The sequence below is a fragment of the Elephas maximus genome, chromosome 26 (assembly GCF_024166365.1).
Source record: "Elephas maximus indicus isolate mEleMax1 chromosome 26, mEleMax1 primary haplotype, whole genome shotgun sequence".
In the NCBI taxonomy this organism is placed as follows: Eukaryota; Metazoa; Chordata; class Mammalia; order Proboscidea; family Elephantidae; genus Elephas; species Elephas maximus.
In genome coordinates this window covers 44,168,855-44,185,247 of record NC_064844.1, presented here as the reverse complement: position 1 = coordinate 44,185,247, position 16,393 = coordinate 44,168,855, and the positions used below count along the sequence as shown (strand labels likewise).

The following is a 16,393-nucleotide window of genomic DNA, read 5'->3' as shown; positions in this document are numbered from 1 at the left end:
TTTACTTTAGGGTGGTTGTTGCTGTACAGTAACAGTGTAGTGGGTGGGATATTTGTATTGTTCACTAACTAACCAATTTCTGCTTCCTGTGGATGGACATCATCTGTCAGGACATTGGTGGTTGGGCATGGGAATGCACCCGTGCCAGGTCCTGAGTGGCAGCCAGTGATGCCACTCACAGCTCGAAAGACAGCTGGGAAAGCCCCTCCCTGCATCGCTGCTGGGATGACTGGCATGCCTCCAGGACTAGGGGAGCTATTTGCTCACTTCACTCCATCTTGGGCTAAGCATTCCAAGTATAAGGCTTGTTAAGTGAAAACGGGACTACTAGCAGTGAGATTATAGTAAGGCCCCTCCCTACTCTGTTCAAAGTCCAAGTGAAATTGTTATAACTCTCATTACACAAAGAGCACCTACTTGGGTTATAAGGTACTAGTAGTTTCTGTTCAACGCATGGCCTTGGCCAAAGAAGGTGGGAGGGTGAAGGGGTCCCGGTGATCTGCCTGCACCATTCTGGTCTGTTTGGGCAGCTCAGTGAGCAGACTGTCATTGTCAGGAGAGCATCTTATTGGCTGTTATGCCCCAGTGTCCAACTAGTTGCCTGAGTCATAGAGAGCACTCAGTGAATATTCATTGAATGAATTCACACGGTATTGAATAAATACATGAATGAGTGTCTTTTATCTCAGACATCAGTAAATGGTACAGCTTAGCTCTCTCTGTGGTCTTTCCTTCATCAGGCATCTTTAGGCGTGGGGTTGTAAATGGAGTTAAGCCTTTACATTCTGCCAGATGTTGGCAAGACCTGGGCCTTCCCGAGTGCACTATCCCCCAAAACATGGCCCTGTAGGAGACGCTGTACTGTGATCTGGCTTCCCCCCTCCACCAGGAGCAGGGACCCAACCACTTGAGCAAGCACAGCTTGGGGCAGTTGGGTGGCATTCCAGCACTGTTGTGTGTCCACCTGCACACCAACATCTTGCCTATCATTTTCACAGCACCATCCATGTTAAACAGGCAGGAGCACCGGGGGTTTTTGAATGCAGCAATTAACAAAACAGTAATCAAGCTAAGTGTTTAATTTCAGAAAATTAACATCTTCTCTGAGCGGATGTGAAAGATGGGGGGAAAAAGCCACAGTAAGTGTGCTGGATAAATAAAGGCAACACTGGACCACAAATATTTTCCAGTGTAAGGGAGACTGCCAACCTCCCAGGCCTTGGGATCAGACTCCTTTTGAGAGCCAAGCTGCAGGACAGCATTAGCTATAGAAGTGAGACCTAGGATTTTAAAATGTTGTCTTTTGGGAGGGAGGTCTAGTTTTGTTTGTTTTTGAGGGGCAGAGCAAATGCTTTATCGTTCTAGAAGAGCTCAGGGGCAACAAGGGCCCAGCATGCCCACTGTTAAGCATATTTGCTCCATAGAAAATCCTGAAGTGATGTATGTCATCCTCTAGATTGTATTCATTATAAGGAAAACACAATGAGGTCTTGTGCATGCATAACTTTTTGTGGGTACAGGCTATATTTCTCCTGATAGTTGAGGGCTCCCTGAGGGAAAGAACCACAACTCACACATCCTGGTCGCCCACGTACCATGGGACTGTGCCCTCTGCTATGGGGTGTCCTGGCCGTCTTCACATAATGTTCGAAGTCTGGTGGTGCTCATTAAGCAAATGATCTGGTATTTGTTTTCGGGGATGAGTTTGCTCCTGGGGAGGGGAGCTGGGAGGATATGGGTATGTGCAGGGCTGGGTGGAGGCTGAAGAATGGAGAGAACTTCTTTGCATGTGTGTCCTCCTCTGACGCCCTGGGTGGGAGTGAGAGCCCAGGACAGAGGACTGAGAGGGTAAGGAAGGCAGCTTTGCAGGAGAGACACTGTGAGGTTCGAGACACAGATAGCAACCCTGAGGCTCAGTGACAAGTGCCACACCCAGTGAGGGAGGCAGGGCTTCTTGGAAGTTTGTGCTGAGCCTTGTGATGCCTGAAGAGCACAAGGAAACCGCGTTGTCTCTGCTGCAGACTTCTCTGGGAGGGCACCGCAACCTGGCTTAAAGAGCGTTTCCCTTGAGGGGTCTCAGGCAGTTGACATGGAGAACAAAGAAACTGAAGCAGGAGAAGGAGCAGCTGGTTTGCGAGCATGTAGGAGATATCCCAGGAGCTCCCAGAGGTGGTCGCGGCCATGTTAAGAGCTGGCAGGTTCAATTCTGTCCATGTGGAATATGTGGAGATTGGAGTACCCAGTCAAGGTATTACTTAGGTAGTTGAGTATCCAGGGTTCTGTTTTCTCCACGAGGTGAGAGGTAAGGTTCGTTGCTGAGAGTGAAGGGGGAAGTACAGGGGTGACTTGTCTTAGGGTGGTGGCAGGTCCCCCGGCTACAGCGGGTGCTCAGCTGAATGGGCACAGATGAGGACCAGGGAGTAACTGGTGACACGGCCCACAGCTCGGAATTGTCAACTTTCTTCTGTGGCTTCTCATGTGCTGATGGTCCAGGAGCACTGCCTTCCACAATCAAATACTAGAGAAAACAAAGCTGCGATGGCTCCTGTCCATCACCATGGAAGGGCTGACAGGCCTTCAGGGAGGTGGAGCTGCGTGTGGGCCTAGCTGATATGTGAGTCCAGATGGTTCTGTCCTTAGCAGCCTTCACAGCCACCCCAGGAGCCTGCCCAAGACAGGCACTGCCTGACAAGAACAGGTACCCACATATCCCTTCACAGCCCCCATAGCCACAGTGCACATCTTTCAGGTATGCTGTCATTGCCAAGGTAAATGACCACTTCCTGATGCACCTTCTGGCCATCCAGCAGGGAGGAGAAGCTGTGGGGAAAGGCCAGGCTGGGGGTGACCCAGGAGGCCAAGGTACCCCCCAAGGTAAATGAATGCTTACTGATGCACCTTCTAGAGTTACCCACCGGGCCAGGATGCCTCCTCCTCCTGATACAGCACTCTTCATACTCCTGCCTTTGGTGGAAGTGATCTGTGGGGACCCCTAATCTCTCTGAGAGCATAAGGGGTCCCAGAGGGCAGTTCCCTGAGCCAGCGCCAAGAACACTGACTGCATGAGTGAAGGAGGAGGGGGATAGCAAAGGCACCGATCTCTGGGAGGGGAGGCTGGGCTTCTTTTGCTTCTGTACCAGCCGCAGGGTACTTGGGGAAGTCACCTTCCCTCTCTGGCCCTCAGCATTCTAATCTATAAATTATAAAAATGAACAGGAAACTGAATGGTTTCTGATGCCTTCTCTAAACTTCACATTCTGATTTCTAAACTAGCAGTTCTCAAACTTGAGCTGCATCAGAATCCCCTGGAGGACTTGTTAAACAGGCTGCTGGGCCCCACCCCCAGACTTCCGGACTCAGCAGGGCTCCGGTGGGGCTCAGAATTCTACAATTCTACATTTCTCAGAATTCTCATTTCCCAGGTGACAGTGGTCTGGGTCTGCACCTTGGGTCAGGTGGATGATTTCCCAATGAAGAATCCCCCTCCTCACCACATCAGACGTAATGTCAGAAGTAAGGGCCTCCTCTATAAACCCACATCCGCAGACAAGCCCCCACTTCCCCACCCTTGCTGTCAGCTGTCAGCTGTCAGCTGTCAGCTGTCAGCTGTCAGCCCCACCCACCCTCACTCTGCCTTGGTTTAGACCCAAACCCTCTGTGAATGCGTCAGTGAGGAGGGGAGGAAGGCTTGGCCTGTGGCTCCCTGCCTGGGGTATGAGGCTGACGCAGTCACCCAAGTCTGAAACCCTCACTTTCTCTCTAGCTCAGACTTCACTGAGCTCTATCTAAGACAATGCTCAGCCAGTATTCTACAATGTCAGCCTGATGCCAAACACTCAAGGAAGTCCCCTGACCCCAAGTGACTCCGAGGTGGCATGAGAGGAAGAGAAGGACAGGGGCATCTCACGACAAAGCGCAGAGAATGCTAACAAAAAGCCAATATCCATAATAGGGGAAAACAATTAGAAAAATAATTAATTCTGCTTTTGTATTCATATCCAGTCTCCAAACTCATTGCTTATTTGTTTAATCTACTCTGAGCAGAAGTGTTACTGCACCAAAAATATTTAATGAGCCAGACTTCCTAATGTAAAATTCAAGCACATTTGTGCAGTGAAATGAGTTTTCATCAATAGAGGGAGAACCTGTTGTCCAAGCAGTACCTTCTCAGCAAAGAAAGTTACTTCCTGGGATAGAAATGTCAGCGGAAACACAATTTATCTGTGTGCAAATTGTTCTTTGTCATCAGTACTAGTGGGCCTGAAGTCTTTAGTGACATTTGAATACAGACTTGGGGTTGTTTCTAAGGATATTTCATATGAGGAAAAAGCCCACCACCAACCCCTCACACCTCATGTCATCACCCAGACATTTTAGGATCTCATATCATTTAATCTGAGGCCTCAAGCGGACATCTGGAGATTTCCCAGCATTTACAGATCGCTCTGTGAGCCCCTTGAGGGGTGGAGATAGACAGAAAGGAAATGGGCTGGCTTCATGGTTTAGGGGCCCCCACTTCTGATTCACCCAGAGCAACTCTGAATTTTTCTGTTTTATACTGTATGCTTCAGGGAAGCTTTTGTTTGAAGAAAGCATTGCACAGCTTAAATAAAGCTTGAAAGCCACTAAAATTAGGGTAACATTTAAGCTGAGACATCCATTAGATTAGGGTGGTCCCCTTCTTCCTGGTTTCTGGGTCTACACCATACAGAAGCATTCTGTTCTCATTCCCCCTAGTACCACTATACCCAGACCCTATCCAGCTTCCTCCCTGAGATGGAAGCCAGAGAATAACAACCCTGCTTCTCCATCTTCCCCTCCATTCTTCTTTGAAGGCAAGTATACATGTTTGGTAGAACAAAGTGATTTTTCTGGCCCCTTTTACTTTTGAGGTCTTTAGGAAAAAGCCCACAATTAAGCCAGTAAGAGCAAACTTTTCTTGAACATCTATTATGTACTAACACAGTGAGGAAGAGTCTAAACCATGATTTTAGCTTTAAAGAGTTTGTTCCATGACGGAGACCGGAGGTGAACACCTGGAAAGTTAGATCCCAGCGCACTGTGTCCAAAGGTGGTGATGACAGCCCAATGAGAATGATAAAAAATAAGGGCTTTGACCTTAGAATAGGCACCCTGGTGGGCATGGTCTGCAAGGCTAGCCAGAGAAGTCTGTGGCTTGATCTGTGCCTTGAAAGTTGGCAGGGTTATGAAGAGATGCATCCAGAGAAGGTGGCATTACAGGTAGATTCCAAAAACCGAGTTTTCCTGGGACATGGTGAGTAGAGGGGTCAACAAGAGCAGAGAATTCCTGAGAGGGAGCAGTGGGAGGTAGCCTCAAGGGGTCCGTGGCTGCCACACTGCTAAATGTTGAAGAGGAAGTTAAGACTTTTTCCAGTGGGGAGGCATTGAAAGTTTTGGGGTCATCAGAAAATCTTGGGCAAAATCAAGCTTTAGAAAGATTAATCTGGTTGCAGTGTAGTTGAAATGAAGATGCTCAAATGTGGATGAGTCAAGACCATATAAAAAAGTGTAAGGAGAGCCAGGTGGAGACTAGGAGAAAGGCAATGGCAGAGCCAGGAAAGTACCCATGACTCTTGGGCCATGGGTCATCCCTCCTCAGAGTCACGAGGTCGTCTTATTCTCAAGGACAAAATGCCCGATCATTTACTTTGGAGGTTACTTCCCAGAAAAGCTCCAGGACATATCATGATGTTACAGGGAAATCATCTCTTTTCTTCACACTCATCTCTGGGGAACCCATCACATAGCCTTCCATTTCTCCAAGCTAGTTCTTATCCATTGCCTCCACCCTGGCTTGTCAACACATTTATTTATCTCCTCAAAGATATTTATCAAAAAATTCCCAAGGCTGTCTCTGGATCTTGAAGTTCACATTTACCTTGGGTAACTGTACCCAGGAACTGGTCTGCATATGTGGACAGGAGTAGACTGAGAAGAAGAGTTTTGGGCCATTGCCAAGTCCCTTGGCCTACCAGGCTGGATTTAATGGGGGCTAGGAAAGAGCAATAGATCATGCAGGGCACATCCTCAGACCATTTAGAAAATGTGTAACATAAGGATTAATATCACATTTCACAGTTGAAGAATTTGAGGCTCAAAGAAGTTAAGTAACATACCCATGATCACAGAGTAAGCAGATGACAGAGCCAAAATATGAACCCACCCCTCTCTGCAGCATCGGTAGTGCTTTAGCCATAGCCCTTCTTTATTTCTGCTAATTCCTGCTGCCCTGGGTTAGGTCCCTAGGCTCCTTATTATTCCTTACCCTGCCTCATTTTCCTCATAGCTGGGGTCTACAGTATAGATTAGAGATGGTAGTCCAAAGATAGTGTGCCTGCTAAATACTATCCTAGAAAGAATAGAAGAGATTTACATTACTAAGAGATTAACATTACTATATGATCCCACAATTCTACCTCCAGAGATACACTCCAAAGAAATGAAAACATATATCCACGTGAAAACTTGCACGTGGATGTTCATAGCAGCATTATTCATAGTAGCCAAAAAAATGAAAACAATACAAATGTCCATCAACAATGGACAGTTGTCCTAAAAAAAGCAATGCCCATGATTGTAGAAGTGGTTGCTGACAAGGGAGAATATAGAAAACTAAAGATACAAGGGAAAAATTAGTCCAAAGGACTAATGAACCACAACTACCACAGCCTCCACCGGACTGAGTCCAGTACAACTAGATGGTGCCCGGCTACCACTGACTGCTCTGACAGCGATCACAATAGAGGGTCCCAGATAGAGCTGGAGAAAAATGTAGAACAAAATTCTAACTCACAAAAAAAGACCAGACTTACTGGCCTGACAGAGATTGGAGAAACTCTGAGAATATGTCCCCTGGATCCTGGATACTGTTTTAGCTCAGTGATGAAGTCACTCCCGAGGTTCACCCTTTGGCCAAAGATTAGACAGGCCCATAAAACAAAACAGACTAAAGGGGCACACCAGCCCAGGGGCAAGAATGAGAAGGCAGGAGGGGACAGAAAAGCTGGTAATAGGGAGCCCAAGGTCAAGAAGGGAGAGTGCTGACATGTCGTGGGGTTGTTAACCAATGTCATAAAACAATATGTGTATTAACTGTTTCATGAGAAGCTAGTTCTGTAAATCTTCATCTAAAGTACAATAAAAAAAGAACAATTGAGGACCTCCCCCCAAAATAAATAATGGATAAGTCTTGTGAATGTGCTATGCATGCTGTAAATATTATACAAATTAAAAGAACACTGCAATTAGAAAAAAAAAGAAGTGGTTGCTGAGCTTCAGATGTATACTGTTGAGACTAGGGCAGCGAGAACACTCTGAAGGATCATTGTGAGGCTTCCCCCTCATATGGAAGGACCTGGGAAGGTTACCCCAACCCCACCCAGCATGAGTTATTGTGAGGGGGGCATGAACAACCCTTCTATGGACCGTCTTGGTAATTTTAGATATGAAAGTCCCCCTGACTGGAGAGACCATTTATCTTCCAGGAGACTTGCTAGGGTTGTCACCTGAGCCAGGGTAGAGGAGACTCAGCTGTGAGTTTCACCCCAGCTCCTGGGGCAGCTGAGAGGTGGGCTCAGAGTACAGCTGTCATTGGCATGATTTCCACCCTCAGAGCAGCATTGTTTTCCCTTATAATGAGATGAAATTTGCTGAACTCTGAAATCCAAGTTTCATATTTTTATAACCTCTTTGTCTTAGTTATGTAGTGCTGCTTTAACAGAAATACCACAAGTGGGTGACTTTAACAAACAGAAATTTACTTTCTCACAGTTTAGGAGGCTAGAAGTCCAAATTCAGGGTGATGGCTCTAGAGGAAGGCTTTCTCTGCCTGTGGACTCTGGGGGAAGGTCCTTGTCTCTTTTCAGCTTCTAATCATTGGCTATCATGGTGATCTTCATTAGCATGGCACCCATCTTCTCTTATCTCTGCTTGCTTGCTTCCTTGTTTTACCTATTCTTTTATTTCTTAAAAGAGGTAGACTTAAAATATGTAAGATGGGATCTTACTGTAAATTGCATTGCTTTGATTCTTGTGAAAGCGAGCATCTATCTCCTCATAATTTTTGTGTCAATTTAGGGTTTGTCTTCACAGAATTGCCTAGATATATCCTTTGCCCATTTTTCTTTTGTGTTGTATGAGTTTTTCATGTTAATGTTGGGAAGACCGGAAGAGTATACATTTTTATCACATTCAAGGACACCCAAAAACTCAAAATAGGCAAAAAAAAAGGGGGGGGGTAAGTCCTCAACAGAACATGTTGGGTGGCCAACTTTAATGTACAGATGAAGCAGCTTTGTAAGGAGCCCATGATGCTAAACTAATGCTGCCAGACCGAAGAGATACTGCTCCAGCAGCAGTTCTGTTACTGTTGTGTATCATAGACTCGATTCTGACTCATAGTAACCCCATGTGAAAGAGCAGAACTGCCCCATAGGGTTTTCTAGGCTGTCATCTTTAGGGAGCATAATGCTACGTCCATCTCCTGTGGAGCAGCTGACTAGGTTCTAACCATCACCCTCTTGGATAGTAGTGGAGCGTTTAACTGCTGCGCCACCACGGCTCATCTAGTGCGCATACCTATAATCAAGTTCTCTTCAATGTGGAAGTAGGATCATTGTTCAATGTTTCTCAAAGTGGGACTAGTATTAAGGGTGATAGATTATTTTAGGTGTTAGAAACAAACAAAAAAACACCACCATTGAGTCAATTCCAACATAGAGAGACCCTATAGGACAGAGTAGAACAGCCTCATAGAGTTTCCAAGGCTGTAAGTCTTTACAGAAGCAGACTGCCACATCATTCTCCCATGGAATGGCTGGAAGGTTTGAACTGGCAACCTTTCAGTTGGCAGTTGAGCACTTTAACCGCTGGTCCACCAGGGCTTCTTAGGTGTTAGAAAGATAAGGCTTTAAAGAGCATAGAAGCAGAGAGACAATTACTCTTTTTTCGTTTCTCTTTCAAGCCTTTTAATTGCATCAGAGGGAAAAATCTCAGCTGTCAGGATGCCTTTTTTTGACCATGTGTTATCTTTCAATCATATAGTCAAAAATAGATAAAATATAATGTATGCCTCTTATTATATACTTGTGAATTCAGTAAACATTGCATGGTATGGTTTTGTAGCTCCTTAAACTTTGTATAAAAGTAATTTGGGAATGGTTAATGGTGAAGGTTGAACAGCATGGTGAGCATAATTAATGTCACTGAACTGTTCATAGGGAGATTGCTGAAATGGCAAATGTTATGTTACCCATACCACAATTAAAAAAAAGAGAGAGATCGACTTAAAATACACCCTACTAATACTGCCTCATTAAAATAACAAAGGAAACTCATTCACAAATGAGATTATAACCCCAGGTATAGGGGTTAGGATTTACAGAGCATGTTTTTGAAGGACAGAATTCAATCCATAACACTCTTCAAATATTTGTTGCTGGAAGCTGCCATCAAGTCAGCTTCTGACTCATGGCAATTCCATGCACAGTGCAATGGCCCAGTCCTGTGCCATCCCCATTGTGTTGTGAATTTGACCTTTGTGATCCATATAAACCAGGAAGAAAACAGCTGCCATCAAGTCAGCTCTGACTCACGGCAACCGTGTATGTGTTGAAGTAGAACTGTGCTCCGTAGTGTTGTCAATGGCTGATTGATCAGAAGTAGATCTCCAGGCCTTTCTTCCAAGGTGCCTCTGGGCGGACTTGAACCTCCAACTTTTCTGCTAGCGGCCAATCGTGTTAACAGTTTGCACCACCCAGGGACTTGTCATCCATATAGATCTAACTAAGTTTTGAATGGTATGTGTTTAGCCATTACTTTCCTTAAAACTACTTCTATATAATTTTTGTCTTAAATAAAATGTTTTAACATAATAAACTCTTTATCATTTATTATTAAATCCCAAAGTAGATTATGGTTAAAACTGCTGAAAGAATTATTTTAACACAAATATCAATTAATGCATTCTGAAATAACTTTTAATAAGCAAAGATAATGCATGAGAACTTAGTAATGATTCTAGAAAAAGCATCAACTCATTTTCACATTTTGGAATCTGAGATGCCTAATTGTTGGGGAAAATGCCCATATCAGGTAAGGAGAACAAAATGACTAAGAAGAAAACTTTGAGAATGAATGAGTCAGTAACTGAACTAAAAGGACAAGGAACGCCAAACACATACAATGTATTGCACAGGTGGACCTGTGATATAACAACAAGGCTTCTGCACACCAGGACTCTAGGGTCTGGATTTGGGGTTGTTAACTTTTGAGACAAATCTACACTACCCACCCAGTCCTGGCCTGAGTCTCATGGGTTGCAGGTCCCAAGGTCTCGTCTGGGGCCCTTTTTCATAAACAGAGTCCTGGGTAGGCTGGTGATCTGCCAGGCCCATCCCCGATGCCCTTGGCAGTGACTGGTTTGGGCCAATATTTGTCCCATGTCACCTGTGTACTGCGCTGAGGCCACCCCATCCCGGCCATTTGTCTACATCTCATTTGTCAGTTCAGGCAAGAATATTCTCTGCACTTTCCCTGCTGTGTGCGATGTACTATCTTGGATCTGTCTGCTTCAACAGAAGTTTGGGAATAAGGTCTCACCGAAGTCTTCACTGGCAAAACCTGAAACAGAGGACTAACTCACTCAGTCTGCCTTCGTTTTTCTCCCTCCCAGACCTCCCTGACCAATGAAGTTTAAGCCTCTTTCTGCTTCTGACACATTTAAAAGGCCTCTTATTATGGGCGCAGACTCTTATCAGACACTCCTGTTGCTGATTCTGTTTGAACCTTAGTTAATTTTCCCTCAGTGCCCAACATGACACTCTTCATTCGTTCCCTCTTCTCTTTGGATCCCAAGTTCCTGTTGTGTCAGCCTCTTAATTTTGCTAAGAAAGGGTGCAGAGGAATTTTGGGTCTGTCTGGGTTTTTTGAACATCTTCTTTTTAGACCAAACACATCTTTCTTAAGCCTTCAGTACCTTTTTTCCAAATAGCCCCTAAACTAATTCTTCCTTCTTATATTTTCTAACCAAATCCAGACCGGTTGCTGTTGTGTTGAATATGTGTCAGAGTAGAGCTGTGCTTCATGGGGTTTTCGGTGGCTGATTTTTCAGAGGTAGATTTCCAGGCCTTTTTTCCATGGCACCTCTGGGCGGACTTGGACTTCCAACCTTTCGGTTGACAGCCAAGCACATTAATTGTTTGCACTACCCTGAAGAAGAGTTCAGATTTGTTTCCTTGCTAAATTTGAATAATTTTGTGAACTCTTGATTTTCATTTCCTTCTCCAAATAGAATGTTTAATTTAGTCAAAAGCCTTATGAATACTTGTGAGGGAGAGAAAATATTACTTCATCTGAGGATGCAGGTTTGTAGAGAAAGGTGGGACTGACCAGGACTTATAGAAACCTCTGTGTTCTTGGGTCACAGGGGCTGTTTCTTTGAATTGATCTTCCCATCTCTCTTGAATCTGCTTTAGTTCTGCTAGAAGTTGGCATCTGAGTAGATCCTGGTGCTTGCTTTTATTTTCTGTTTTGTTTAAAGGTTTTATAGCACCTAAAACACCAACTCTAGAGATGGCATTTGCACATAGAAGGAAAGAAACAAAAGAACCATTGTAGATAATCACAATGGCAGAGCACCAAATATAAGCTGCCCTGATTTTCAAGAAGAAGTACTTTCTTACTTTCTCTCATGTGCTAAAACCCATTTCAATTAAAATGTAAAATATTTAGAGTGACCTGCATGAGAATTAAAAGCCTGGCATGGGGTCTGTGACTATTGTGGCATTGCTATAAATCTGAGAGATGGCAGGCATGGGGCAGTGATGACTGGCATCCTCTGACAGCTTCTCCAGGATCTGTGAGCTGCTGATGGGCTGCATAGAGAGGTCATTGCCATCTGTCATAACAGGAGGGATACCTCTCCATGGATTTTGGCTATTGATTGCTCTGTGATCGCCTCTTTACAATCTGACCCGCAACTGAACTCCAAGGACCTTAAGGACAGGGCTGTGACTTGCTTGTCCCTCTGTTCCCAGTGCTTAGACCAGGCCTGGCTCAGTGTTCGAAGAAGAGTGAAATCCATCAAATTCTTTGTATTGTTAGAATTAATCTTTCCAATTTTTAGTGCATGATGCCTCAGCTCTCAAGGCAGATTGATCCTGAACACCAATGTGGTACTCATCTAATTAACAACTTGTAAGTTGTGTTTCCCGAGCCCGAGCTCTATCCTGTACATTGTAGGAGGTGGGCAAGGTTGTCAGGAGTGTTTTGTCCATCGCCTGTCTGGCTGCGTCTATCAGGATCACCAAATGACCTGGACTGACTTCCGGATTCTGCCTCACCTTCCCTGAGCCTCCTTTCTCCTCTCCCATGGTGCTCAGAATGCAGGACAAGGTCTTGTGAAAGGTGACAACATGCCATCCACACTGTTAACCATTTAGTCTGTTGCTAAACTGGGGGGGCTCAATTCTCAGTTTCATTTTACTTGACTCAGCAGCAGCATTTAACACATCTCTCACCCTAGGAACTCTTATTTCCGCTTGGTTCCTAGGTGATCACATTCTCCTGCTTTTTCCTTCTACCTCACTGGCCTTTCTCAGACTGCTTTGCTGTTCCCTCATCTCCCAAATCTTAATGTCGTCTTCTATTTATATTCATTCTCTTGGTGATCTCTTTCAGTTTCATGGCTTTATATGGTGTTGAGATGTTGATGCCTTTATCTCCAAATATTTTATCTACAGTCCGGACCTCTTATACATCCACTGGCTCACTCGGCTTCTACTTTTGTGTATCTAAAGGAGCTCTCACGCTTAACAGATCCAAGCCAAGCTCCTAGGCTTTCTGCCAACACCACTTCTACTGAAGTCTTCCCTGATTCCAGTTGATGGCAGCCCCACTCTTCCAGGTGCTCAGGACAAAAATCTTGGATTCATCTTGATTCTTCTGTTTCTTCCATGCCCCACATCCATCAAGACATTCTAAAGATGTCCAGAATTTGACCACCTCCACTCCTCACCACCTCTACTGCTATGAGCCTGATCCAATTAAGCATTATCTAGAAGCTGGATTATTGCAATAGCTTTCTGATAGGTCTTTCTGCTTTTCCACAGCCACCTGCATTCTATTTGCAACCCAGCAGATGTGATACTGTTAGTGTGAAAGTCGGATCATGTCACTCCCCTGTTCACAACCCTCCCCTCACTCCCCATTTCATCAAAGTAGAAGCCAAAATCCTTTTAGTATCTTGCACGGCCCTACTCTCCCCTAACCTCATCTCAGCTCCAGTCCTACTGGCCTCTTTGCTGTTCCTCTGAAACGCCCGGCCACTCCCAGATCTGAACCTTGGTCCTGGCTGCTCCATCTCAAATGCTCTTCCCCCAGGTATCTGCCTGGCTCCCTCCTTTACTGCCTTCAAGTGTATGCTCAAGTATCACCTTCTCAGGGAGGCCCTCCCTGACCTCATGGTTTAAAACCGCAGCCCTTTCCAGGCCTCTAGTATTCTGGCATTTCATAGCTCTTCTACCTTGCTTTATTTTTTAAATAGCTTTTAACATACCTTGTGGTTTATGCATTTACATTTAGTCTCCCAACCCCTCCACTAGAAAGTAAGCTCTGTGACAGAAGAGAATTTTATTTTGTTCACTATTGTATCTCTAGAACCTAGAATGGTCACTGGCATATGGTAGATGTTCAATAAATATTTGTTTAGTTAATTAACTAATTAATTAATTATAAACCTGGGCCATGATACTAAGCTGGGAGGAAGAGAAAATAAGTTGATGGCTGAATCAGGATCCCAAATTATTTCAATTTGCTAGATTAATAGGCCAAATTTAACACTATAAAGGTAGAGAGATACGTGTAAATCCCTGTCTTAAAGCCAAAAGCCAAAGCCAACTCCATGACAAAAGACGAGGAGCATACCGTGGGAACACCTCAATGTTGGATTTGACTCTGATTTCAGAATCAAACAGCAGGTATATGCTGTTGATCCAAAGGTCACGTTAATAAGGGGGGTAATACACAGATCATGGTAGACATTAGTTTTACTCCAATCTTTGCTGCTCAAAGGGCAGAGAAAGAATTGGATTCACCTCTGGGTCTCACACCTAAAGATGGATGTAGGTAACATGGGTCCTCTTTGGAAATGAGCCACCTTGGGTAGCAGCATTTCATGGGAGTAATGTTCATAGTAATTGGCCATTCTTTTTAGCAGGAACAATTCAGGGTAGACCTACCTAGTGGAAGAAGACAAATTTTAGGTTAGGATAAGGAAGATGTACAGAAGTGGTGAGTAGTACCCAAGTATGGAGCAGCAGTGCCCAGAGACAGGGAGCCTCCCAACACTGGAGGAGCTGGACAGTGAATCTTCGAGAGGGAAATTTTAGGGGGGGGGAGGATTTAGGACTGGATTAATTCAAGTTCTCCAAGAAAGCTATGATCCAGTACTATGAGGTAAGCCAGCTCCCCCTTCAGTCTTGCAAGACACCAAGACGGGATTTGCTGTGTGAGAGACTTACGTGAGGGAAGATGGGGTGGGAGTCAGAAGAGGCTGAGAGAGGATTGGGCCACAGGAAGGGGAGGAAGGTGGATTGGGTAGGAAGAGACTTAGACTGTTGTGCTGTCCAAGAAAGCATTGGTGAGGGCAGTGGGGAGTCCTTGAACCGAAGTTGCCCATCAAAGGAGCCCTCATAGTGTCCCTGCCAAGCTTAGTCGTTGGCTGAGAGCAGCCTGTGGGAAGATGACTTCTGTGTGAACAAAATAATGGATCTCAGAGCCAAGCAGCTGAGGACCTTAGTCAGTTACACTCCCAGGAGTGGATCTGAGAGGCTCATTTTCATGGTCAACACCAGCTCTCAGATGGGAACTATGCTAACTTGTCCTCCAAGTCTCAGGTGGACACTGGTTCTAAGTCCTCAGCTCAGCACTTCTCACACTGGGCTCTCTCTGTTGGCACCCCTGGGCTGTGAGCAGCTTGAGAACAAATGCTCTGCATCGCCACCCCCAGGCACAGTGGCCAACACACAGTAGGTACTCACTGAGAGCTCAATGAATGGTGGAGAAGGTAGTGACCAGGGCCCCTGCCACCCGGAAGAGTACTCTGTAATTTAAGGTCCAGATTTTGGAGGAGAATCTGTTAAATTGAGGATAGTAAATGTCACTCTTCCACAGTTCCCAGAGAAACCCTTGTGAAGTGGAGTTCAAGTGAGGAAACAAACTTCATCACTGCAGAAGTGCCAGGACTGAATGGAACAGCCTGAGCAGAGCACATACTGAAGCCTCATTCATTACCCACCTCTTCCCCTAGAAAGACAGCCCTCATTTATTATTTCCAGACTGTTTTCATTTTACTTATACCATGTGGTAAATGTTGAACTGGGAAATAAACAGTATTATTTCCTAACAGATTTTGGAATCATTTTGCAGATTTTGGAATTATTATCCTGTTTCCAAATGTTTGGTTTCTGTATCATTTCTTCATTTGCGAGCTCCTTGTTTCAAATGTCCTCATGTGGAAAACTCTTGACAGTACCTCTGTTGTTGGTCTGCTTTCATGTCTTCTTAAGAGATATTCTTCTCTTCCTTTTGGAGTACAGTAAAATCTTGCATGGAGTTTCAGAAAGCGATTTTTGCTAGAACATTCCTTCATATTGCATAATAATTCTGCAGTGATCACTTCCACTCTCTGGCTGTCATCCCTTGCCTCCAGTTTCTCTTCTCTGCTGTGTCTCAGCACATTACCTCAAGACTGAGATTCTTTCTACACCTTTTTATCTTGCTCTACTCCTGCTCAAAAACATTCCATTGCTCCTGTTTTCCTACTGTGCAATGCCTAGTCTCCTTGTCCTGGTTGTCATTACCTCCCTAATTGTCTCTGGCTTCCCCAGGCCACGTTGTTTTCCTTTGATTTGTCCAGCCAATCCTTGTTTTGGTCAAGCCATTTTCTTCCCTGCTTATGAAAACACCATGCCCATCCTCACCCCTGCCCTCTCCCACATTCTCTTCTCCTGAATTATCACCTTATCTCTCCTTTTTTATCCAAACTCCGCTTATTCTGCAAGACCCAAGAGAAGTTCTACAGATCAGGCTCTGCTGAAGAAGAAAGGGCAGGGTTCAAACCCAGTGGCATTTCTCTCCCTGCCTGTCTCCAAAAGATGGCACTTGTCATGTAATCAGGAGCCTGTTTATCTTCCCTGTTTCTTCCTCTCTCCACAGCCCCTTCCACTGTTCCCATCATGCACCAAGTCAGTGCCACCATGAGGAGCATCACCCTGTCCTGGCCCCAGCCGGAGCAGCCCAACGGCATCATCCTTGACTATGAGATCCGATACTATGAGAAGGTGAGCCAGCTCCCCTTGCAAGTTTGCAAGAC

General features: G+C 45.0%; 1 protein-coding gene across 1 annotated transcript in view; it reads left to right on the top strand.

Moving 5' to 3' along the window:
- Positions 1–16,393, top strand: part of EPHB1 (EPH receptor B1) — a 644,782-nt gene that overhangs the window by 485,902 nt on the left and 142,487 nt on the right. The window contains exon 6 of the mRNA XM_049870453.1: positions 16,237–16,361. Within this exon, the coding sequence (XP_049726410.1) occupies positions 16,237–16,361 (125 nt within the window). The remainder of the gene's footprint in view (positions 1–16,236; positions 16,362–16,393) is intronic.